Source organism: Rhinolophus ferrumequinum, chromosome 10 (genome assembly GCF_004115265.2).
Source record: "Rhinolophus ferrumequinum isolate MPI-CBG mRhiFer1 chromosome 10, mRhiFer1_v1.p, whole genome shotgun sequence".
Taxonomy (NCBI): domain Eukaryota; kingdom Metazoa; phylum Chordata; class Mammalia; order Chiroptera; family Rhinolophidae; genus Rhinolophus; species Rhinolophus ferrumequinum.
Window position 1 is genome coordinate 47661990 of NC_046293.1, and position 10883 is coordinate 47672872.

Sequence of the window (10883 nt, forward strand, 5' to 3'; positions counted from 1 at the left end):
ATTTTACACCCCAGGAAAACTGCTTATTAGATAACTCATTAAACGATGGACGTTCCTTTTTTCCATATTATTAGGATTTGTTACAGCTTTCACGATGCAGGTCCTGTATGTATTTGTAGGAATTAAACATGTATATTATCCCCTCACATACCTGATGTGTGCCTCCCCAGTCTAACATACGAGGGAGGGCTAACTTCCCATAATGGGAGAACTTCTACCTGTAGGAAGGAGAGAATAGCCACCGGGGATGAGAATGGACATCACGCAAGAGTTTGTTATAAAATCATTCATTTAAAAGCTGCTGGCTCAATAAATAAGCTGAATTGACATTGTCGTATCATGCCAGAGCATCTGCTATTGAAGAGCAATTTTAATTTATTTTGATATAAATGGAAAATTGTGTTTGGAACAGCATGGGAAACGAGGCACACTGCATTTATTTGTACTCTTGCAGCATGTCTCAGAGCAGCTCAGTTTAGGAGGAAAAAGTATCTTGTCAGAAGATAATAGAATTATCTTCCTTGTTGGAATTTTTGTAGCTTCCTAAAGCACATCTGCAGGTGATTCTATAAAAAGCCATAGTTCAGTTAAATGATAAAAATTTTAATCTATTGAAATCGGGAAAAAAGTGAAATATTCTTGTCTTACACCGCTACCACAGGCAGGCAGGCAGACACACACACACAAATACACAAATATTTCATTTCAGAGGAAATGAAAAAGCTGGCAATAGGGGGGAAATTTTGCAATAGAAAAGCCCCTTAGTTGTTTTTCTTGCTTTGCCTGAGATCTTGTTTGTTGGCTTGTGGTCTCATTGTGTCTAAACCATATGTTCAGATAAATACTATTCAGAATCATGTTGTCTGCCAAACACATGTCTGTTCTTCTGCTTCAGTAAATGACCGAATCATTTAGCTTTGTTTTTTCACATAGAATTTGGATTAAAATATATTTTTGACTTTCTCCTTCCTTTAAACCAGTTTTTCACATTGGAGAGAGCTTAAAGGCCAGATTAAAGAATTTTAGAGAAAATTCATGTAATTCATAAAAGCTTGACTTCCTAATAGATGTCTGCCTGACACAGACCCAGGTTTAAGTTTGACCCATATTCATACCTTTAACTTGGGAGCACATGAAACTTTATTATTTGATAATTTATAATGTTCATAACTTTATCCATTATATCTTTTGGAAGTTTAGAGGCTCAGACACTAGATCTAACAAAATAGACATCATTACTTGACTGTGTGAATGGAGCAACCCAATATTGTTTTTTTGCTACCTACATTTTATTAAAATTAATTTTAAAATTATTGCTTTCTAATGAAGCAACATACCTAAGTATATACTGAGGGTTTAAAATAAATCAGATTATGGGTTGACTTGTTTAAACAGGTCAATATACTATAGGAGAAAAAATATGAATGTAAAAGCCATTATTAATTTAGATCAAGGAAATCATACTTTATGCAGTTTACATTCCATTTTTAAGAGGCAAGTGGTAAAAAAATCAGTTTTGTATTATTTACTCTACAAAGGAATTCTATAAAGCCCAATTATTTTCAGAACGTTGACCTTAATGTTACATATACAAAAGGGCCTTCTACATCTAAATCGTAAAAGATTTAAATTATGTTGAATAGAGCTCCAAGGTTGATTGAATTTTGTTATATTCTAGTTTTTAAAAATATAATTTACATATGTTATATGCAGGTAACTCTCAAGTTATCCGCAATACCAGAATCTACAATTATTCTTACTGTACTTAAGAAACGTAACAGGCAACTGTCAAGCGTTGGCTTTTGAACTGCACATTTCTTAGAATTGAAGACCAAAAGAACAGTAAACTGTTCTACTATTTTAAATCAGCTGCTCAAAGATTTTAGGATATTCACTATCTCCATTTATTATAGATATAGTTAGGAAACAATTAAGGTTTCTGAATTTTTAATTTTTTTTTTAAATTGATGAAAACGTAATTCTGGCCTGTTTGGTAGCCAAAGCTATAAAGGCTCTAAATTAATGCCCCCTTTCTTGTTTTCCTCCCAACACAGGCCATGATCATTGCTTTCACATCAGACATGATTCCCCGCCTGGTGTACTACTGGTCCTTCTCCGTCCCTCCCTATGGCGACCACCCCCACTACACCATGGAGGGATACATCAACAATAGCCTCTCCTTCTTCAACATCGCAGACTACAAAAACAGAAGCAAAGGAAACCCATACACTGGGCTTGGTAACCACACCACATGCAGGCAAGTTCTGCTATGGGTTTAAAAATGTACTTCATCTTTTAAAGAACTTTTATTATAATGTAAAAGTCCTTTTAATTCTATGTGGTATTAATGTAATTACATGTGGTATTAATGTAATGTAATTAATACCACATAGAATTAAATGTAATTCTATATGGTATCATTTAAATAAAATTGCTAGAGACTTCTTTTCCCAGCTTTCTTTTCAATTCAACTTAAAAAAGGATAAGATATAAAAGTTAATACAAAATAGGGTTAGAGCTTTCAAGCCGAACCATAAAGCAAGGTTGGTTTAAAGATGAGAGTTTCAAATGATTACAGGGAGAGACTGATCCAGGAGAAAAGTCTTATATCTAAGAAATGAGGAAACTCGGAGAGTTCCAAAAAGCAAGATAATTGAGTTATGACTAATGTGTTATTCAAGCACAATCTGACAATGGTGAACTACAAACCAGCACCCTCATTTAAAGGAATACAAAGACAAGAAATGCGAATGAATGCCTCAGCGCAGCCCGGCAGTATTCTCTAAGGGTATTCCAAAGCTCTCGGCATTGATTCTAATGGCTGGTAAGATCAACTGTGGACAGTATACATCAACTAGATTATCAGTTGATAAAGTTTGTAGACTGTATAGTTCATTGAGGTTTTGTGTTCAATCAGAGTCTTAAACCTACAGGAGACTTTAAAATTCATTTAGTTTAACTCCTCAAAGCCTTCTGATTCAAATTCCCAACAACACAACTAAGACACCAGAAATAAGACCCAAATAAATGTTTCACATAGTAAAAGTTACACATAGTAGGGCCGCTTCAGAATCCCACATTGAATCTGCTTACTTTTACTTTCCGTAATTCTAAAGAATACTTAAATACTTCTAGGTCTAATAGGTTACAGGCAGAAAATTAGAGATAAGCTACCTGAGGGAGAAACACTACCAGCAGTAGCACAGACATCTGACAACAGGGAAATTAGGAGGAAAATTATAATAAGCAGATAGTACTTTCTACAGGGAGAGATAGCCCCTTAGCTGAGTGAACCCTGATGACACCATGTAAATCTATGACACCATATAAATAAATTTGTAAGCACGTTTCTGAAAATATGCTAAATTGTTTTAGTTATACTCTTGAGGAAGCAGGGATAAAACTCTTATCAAAAAATTTAAGGTACTTTTGTTCTCTTTTTATAGAGCTGGAATCTGTTATTACCATGATTTTCCTATTGTATGTAAAATGAAGTATTACTGGAATAGTTATTTCAGGGTTTTACTACCAAATTAAACTCTTGGACAAATTTATGTGATGTCCAATTTAAAAGAGCATTGTATTAAATATGACCTCTTTCTAAATGGGCCCTTGTTTACAGCCTTTGACCAAAAAGGATAATCTCCTGATCTGCCTCTATTTTATTTCCAGGTATCGTGATTTCCGGTACCCTCCAGGACACCCACAAGAATATAAACACAACATCTACTATTGGCATGTGATTGCAGCCAAGCTGGCTTTTATCATTGTCATGGAGGTAGGAGAAGTACTTTGAAATAGTTAATAAGGCAGTGTATTTATAGACCCTTTATTAGCTTTAAGTGTTGCCAACTCTGACTTAAAACGTACAATACATTCTTATCTCTTGCTAATAATTATTTTAGGATATTTATTAATCAGATTTGACCTGAGAATACCCGTGAAGCTCTCATTAATTAAATGGAGTTGCTTATCTGCTTTAAAAGTTAAAAGCATGTTGTGTGCTAAGGGGATTCAGTTCTTTTCAATTCAGTATTAATTGAGTGCCTTTGGGAGCAAGGCACAGGGCTGCATGTTAACCTGAGAAGGGACTTATTCAAGATGGAGCATATGGGATTGCTGCCTTGAGAAACTTTTATTGCTATAATAATTTTGTTTGTATTATGAAGTGTTTTTATTGACTTTCATATTTTTATTGATTTCCATAATATGCCTTCTTACAATAGTTTTTTTTTTCATGTCCCTAAAATTAACCAGCTCTGAAAAATGACTAAGGGAGCTATACATTTGAAATTGATCTAGCCAGCTTTACTTCTTACACTGAGTGAATAACTAACTACCAACTTCCAAAGCCTTAGTAGTTGCTTGATTGGTGTGGTGAGTGAGGATTACATTTAGCTGCAAGAAACAGGAAACCCATCTGTAGTGGCTTAAACAAACAAGGGTTGATTTTTCTCACATAAAGTTCACTGGTAGTCGGTGATTACTCCTGAATCAATACCAGCTCACTGATATAAGGACCACATCTCTGGTTTTCTAGGTTTCCTCTCACTGAGTATCACTTTATGGTTGCAGTCTGAATGCTGCAATTCCAGATAATATGTTTGTGTTCTAGGCAAGGAGGAGGAGAAGGGCAATGCTAGCCATATCTGTTCCTGTCAGGAAAGAAAATGCTTTGCCAGAAGCCACCAGAGCAGCCTGCCCTCTATATCTCATTGGCTAGAACTATAGCACATGGTTCCTCCTAGAAGTGAAGAAGTCTGAGACAGGATATATTTGGTTTTCTCCAAACAAAATCAGAATCTGTTAGGAAAGAAGTGGTATAAGTTTTCTAGGGTTTTTTTTAATAGCGACCAAACACTAACAGAAGAAAATAATTCCTCATTAGCTGACCATTACAACTGGATTCCTGAAGTACAGTATCTAATATATCAGCAAGAGTCACTAGTTTATATTAAAATCTGTTGTTGCCAAAGTGTTTCGAACTTGTAATTTTGATGTCATGGTGGCCTAGATACTGTGAGGGCCTATCTCCCTACGAAACCTTTAGAATCAGCTTAAAACATAGTTTCCTGTGCATTTCTGAGCTCACTAGAAGGGAGGAGAGTCTACAAAGGGGGTGGGGGGAGATGATTTGCGAAAATAGAGTAGTGAGCACCCCTAAAGTTCAGGAGTGCTCTGAGAACAACTGCTGTTATCATGCCTCCATCTGAAAGCTCAAGGAGACCAAGACTTGGGTCAGAAGTGAAGTGAAAAAGCTGAGCTTGAGACTCTTAGATTAAGCCAGAGACCCCAAAAGGGGCTAAATTTGTCCCAGAGCAGAAGGAAATGTATATCTTTTCTGGAGAAAAGTGTCTTCAATTTAGACCCCAGGTTTTTCTCAGATTGATAAATATGAGAATTATATTGAGAAATCTCAAATATGAGCTTATAATCAAAGATCAATGACATTCATGAGTGAGATTCAGCTGGAAAAAAACAACTGACTTGAACCCTCAATAACGTCAAGAGTTTGAATGATCAGATAAGGAATATAAATTAACTGTACGTAAAAATGTTTAAACTAATAAATGACGATCAAAACTGAGCAAACAATAAGAAACTATGAACAATGACATGGCAATTTTGAAAAATAAATAGAACTTTTAGAAATGAAAATATACAATTATTGAAATGAAAAACTAACATGGCTTAAACTGAAGGGAGAATTAGTGAATTGGCAGATAAGTCTGAAAAAATTACCCCTAACACATCACAGGAGATAAGAAAATGGAACATATGAGAAAGAAGTTAAGCAATAAGGAAGACACAATGAGGACCAGCTTTCCAAAAAAAAATCATAGGATGAAAAAAAATGGAGGAGAGGTAATATTTGCAGTTATTGGCTAAAATTTTTCCCACACAAAAAAAATTAAGCAGAAGAGATAAAAAAATCCACACTTACACACATTATAAGGAAAATGTAGCACACCAAAGACGTTAAAAGTAACCAAAGACAGATGACGGACAAAGAAAATTAAAATGAGAAAGAGCACTTTTTAACAGCAATATGGAAGTCAGAAGAGAGTAGTCTAATATCTTCAAAATGCTCAAGAAGGTAACTGTAAACCTTGAGTAACTGAAGAATCTTTCCACAATGAAACTACCAGTCCACATGGTTTTATAGGAGAGTGATACAAACTTTCTAGAACAGATTATTTCAGTCTTATACAAACTCCTCCATCTATCACAAAAAGGAAATACTCTCCTTTTAGATCCTAAAATCAGACATGAATAGAAAAAGAAAATTATAAGCTAATCTCACCTATTAGGAAGATGTGCAGACTGACTCTAGCAATATATTTTTAAAAGATGGCATCATACCACATTGACTATATCACAGAAATGCAAGGGTAGTGTAACAGAAAATCCACATATCTATAAAAATTACCTACCTCAGAAACAGATGGGGGGAAAAACCCTCTTTCCTACAGCATCAATTTTTGCCTCTTTACTATGTAATTTCCATCATTCAAACACACTCATCTCTCTCTCATCTCAAAATATTCTCCACCCTCACATTACCTTACTTATCAGAAGCCTTTAACACAGCTGCTCACGCTCTCTTCCTTGAAATTCTTCCTCACTTGGCTCCTAAGAAAACATTTTTTTTTCTTCCTTTCCTCGGACCTCCCTAGGCAGTCTCTTAATTTCTTTTCCAGCCCCTTCCGTCTCTCCTGAATGTCCTAGGGCTCATTCCTTGGTTGTCTGCTTTTCTCTCTACTCACAGCTTTGATGATCTGATGCAGTGTTTGGGCTTTAAATGCCATCTATATGCCAATGAGTCACAAGTGGCTATCCTAAAACAACTCTCTTCTGAACTCAACTCATGACTCCAACTCCTTACTTGACTTTTCTGCTTGGATAGCTAACAGATATCTCCAATATACAGCCCCAAATTCCCATGTTTGCTTAAAGTCACTTTTAATGTTCTTCTCCCTACCCTGCCCTAAATCGGTTCCATCCACAGTCAGTCTTCCCACTCTCAATCATGGCAATTCCTTGTTTTCTCTCCCCCACTTACCCCACATCCAGTCCTATTGGCTTTTTCACAGATCTGACACCTTTTTACCAACTCTGTTGCTACCACAGGTCACAGCCACCATCATTTCTTGCCAAAATGAAGGCAACAGTCTTCTCGCTCGGCTTTCTGTTGTCTTCATGTCTCACTCAGAGTAAAAGCCACAGTCCTTACAATGACATACAAGGCCTTACACAATTTGGCCCCACTCCGTTACCTCTCTGATGCCCCTTCTCTCCTCCTTGCTCCCTTCACTCCAGCCTTGCCATTCCTGGACCACAGCCTGCAGGCTTCCACCATATCGACTTGGCACTGGCTATTCCCTTTGCCTCGAATGGCTTTCCTCTTGATATCTGCGTGGCTAATTCCCTCACCTCCTGCAAGTCTTTGCTCAATGTGACACATCCACTAATCTATACAAAATCCATTTTAAATTCACTTCCCACCATAATACAATAATTTTTACTCTGCTTTACTATTTTCCCATAGCTCTTATCACTTTTTAACAGCATGTATAATTTACTTGTTTTAAATTATGTTTATTGCATACTATCTCTATGCCCTTGCTAGGTCAGGAATTTTTGAATACTGAATAAATATAAAGGTGTTCACCCTCCTTAGTCGTCAGAGAAATGCAAAGCAAGACCAAAGTGAAAGTACCTTTCATAATCACTGTTGGTTAAGGGAAAAAAAGTCTGATGATAACAAGTGCTGGCAAGGATGCAGAGCAGCTGAAACCGTCCCACACTGCCGGGGGGAGTGCAAGCTGGTATAAATGCCTTGGAAAACACTTTGGTACCATCTTGTAAAATTGAACATTCATGTTACGTAGAGTCTCAGCAGTTGGGACTACGTGCATACCCTTGAGAAACTCTCACAGATGTGCTCAGAATCCCAGTGCCAGAACATATCCAGCATCATTGTTTCTCGTACAAAAACTAGAAACGAATAAATTATAGTACATTCAAACAATGGAATGCCGTACAGAAGTGAAAATGAATGGACGATCGTCGTGCTCGGTAACACTGATAAATCTTAAAAACTACTTTTGAATGAAAACATTTTTTTCATCTATCACATTATGAGTTTTATAAAGGTCACATCAAGCAAGACTAAACAATGTGTTATGGGGGATATATACATATTTTGTTAAACTGTTTTTTTTCAAAAGTAAAAGTGATATACTTGCACAGATGGTGTGTTTACCTTTGAGGAAGAGGCTTGGGAACGAGCTAGGAAGGCGCACACACAAAACTACAGCATTGTCAGTGTCATGATGAGTGTTAGAGCTATTAGATATATTCTTTCCTACATATCACCTAATATCCTTGAAATATATAAAGGAACAATGTAACTCCTTGGCAGAGCCACATCATGGCAGGAGAGACGGGATGGACGTGCCGAATGCCCACCACCTTGTCCACACACACTGCCATAATGACCAGCTAAAGTAAATGACAGGAACTCTGTTCCCCTCCATAGCTTTGTGGTTGACTTTTTTCTTCTTCTCTCCTTCAGCATGTCATCTACTCTGTGAAATTTTTCATTTCATATGCAATTCCAGACGTATCGAAAAGCACGAAGAGCAAGATCAAGAGAGAAAAATACCTAACCCAAAAGCTTCTTCATGAGAATCACCTCAAAGACATGACAAAAAATATGGGGTTCTTGGCTGAGAGGATAGTAGAAGCAGTCGATAACAATTTACGACCAAAATTAGAATAAGAGCTTTATGTTCTGAGAAGCACTTTAAAGAATTTTGCTCTGTCAAAAAATATTATGAATCTCTAATGAGAATGTTTAAGTTCAGTCACTTTGGCAAATATGAGTCTTTGACTATTGCCATTTTCATGTAGATTATTTTTCAGTTTCAGCTAGCGACGCAGGAACTGGAAAATGTAAAACTTAGATCAAGAAGGGCATAAAACTAATCACCTGGAAAACCTAAAATGTTACCTTTTTTGATAAATTGGAATTTCAGTATCACAGAAAAAGTCTCTTAATGTGCTTTAAAAACACCCCTTCTAAAGCAGAATGGATTCTTTTTTTCCCTGTGATTACTTCATTCATTTCTGTTCTCAAACCCATGATCTTTATTTTTAGGTAGTGTTTCATTTCTACACTTTGCCAGATTGTTCCAGAGTTATTCCCTTACAATGGCATCATTAAAGACAAGACATACTATCTTTTGCATGATTAAAAATTGCTAACTCAGAATGCTGTATTAAGTGGCAAATAGAGTCAAGAATTCATGATATTTAGGTATATTATCACATCCCTACAGAAAAGGAAACCTCAGTTAACGGGAAATAGTTTCACTCTTAATTTTGTCCTATCTTTCCATCTCAAAGAAATACTCTTAATGGATTGGAATAAAAATTGCAAGGTTCTGAAGCATATTTGTACTAATACACAGTGACACCTTTTATCTTCCAGGAGCAGTCCTAGCATGTACTGTGCCTAATCAATGTTGACTGCTTTGCAACCCTCAAGGGAATAAGATTACAAAAGCTGGGAAAGTTAGATTGAAATAAACTTGTAACGCCTATTGATCAGGTTAATTAATTTACCTCTTCTAAAGAGGTGTAGTTTCTTGAAAAAAATGAAATCAAATGATTAAAATTACATTATCAACATAATGGTCTGGAAGAAATAAGCCCATCAATTTCCCACCAGTTGCCCTTTATTTATTAGCTGCAGGAGGAACATACAGTATTACAAATCACAAGCACCATGGAGAATGGCTCGCTATACAGCCATTGTGACATGAAGCTGTGTGTGCATGATTGAGAGAACACCAAGTGCCCTAATTGTGAGCCACACGGTGTTCCCAGAGGGGAGCACCTTCCCGCAGGGATTTTGCATGTCCAAGTGATCAGCATCCCAAAGTATCTGCCATAGTTAGCTAGCTGCTTGCACCCTCCATTTTCCTATTCCCAGTCCAGTAACTTGTTTGTAATTGCTTGTTTATACCAGGGGAGCATTTGTGGGAAGGGAGGAGAAAGACAGGAGAAGACCCAGGTTATTCCCAATCAAGAAAGGAGACTCTGGATTTGATTTGAGCTACCAGCCCCCAGCCAAAGCCAGTCAGACTCTAGGGTAAGAAAAGAAAAACGATTTCGTCACAAACGCTGCCATTAGCTGGAGGTAACTTCCTGCTGAAGTCCTGCACCATGCATATCTTGCCCTCGATTTGTTCAGCTCAGCAGTCTCTGCAGCGCTTTACTGCCTCCCAGGTGCTACACAGGGCCCGCACCCCTCACCCTTGACTGGTAACAGGGAAGTGCTGGGTGCAGGAGAGGGTTTCTGGCACCGGGTTCTTGCTAGATGGGCCACCACCCACTGGGATGCTGCTAACGGCCTAGATACCCAGGAGCCACGCCACTCAGAACCCCAGCAGTAAAGGAAAGGAAACGTATTTTAGTGAGCAGATTTAGAGGCTTCTTATAATAGAGTAGCCTAACTCCAGGTCACAATTCTAAATGCCTGCCATGAATAGTAAAAGAAAATAAAAGCAGTATTTAGGTCGTATTCATCAAAGCAGTATCTGGACTTTTGAATTGTCTCACTGGATCAGAGACAGTATTTCACTATCTTTCTTGACAATGCTGATGATGTGATCAGAAAGTGCTCCAATCAGTCCACATGAGGTCTGACTGCACAGGAAGTGAGAAATGAATTTCTTCCCAGTGAGGAAACTGTTTCTCATTCCACACAGCGTAGCCGGGCGTGCCACTGTTCCTTTCCCCGCTCACCTGTGATACTAGTCCTGGAAGTGGTATCACTTCGTCTCGGATTACCTCTCTGAACTGTATGACTGTCT

General features: G+C 37.4%; 1 protein-coding gene across 2 annotated transcripts in view; it reads left to right on the forward strand.

Moving 5' to 3' along the window:
* ANO6 (anoctamin 6) overlaps positions 1 to 9770 on the forward strand; it is a 178019-nt gene extending 168249 nt beyond the window's left edge. For both annotated transcript variants that reach the window (XM_033116822.1, XM_033116823.1), the window contains exons 18-20: positions 2055 to 2257; positions 3673 to 3778; positions 8579 to 9770. In XM_033116822.1, coding sequence (XP_032972713.1) covers positions 2055 to 2257; positions 3673 to 3778; positions 8579 to 8785 — 516 coding nt within the window. In that variant the 3' untranslated portion in view covers positions 8786 to 9770. The remainder of the gene's footprint in view (positions 1 to 2054; positions 2258 to 3672; positions 3779 to 8578) is intronic.
* Positions 9771 to 10883: the final 1113 nt, after the last annotated feature.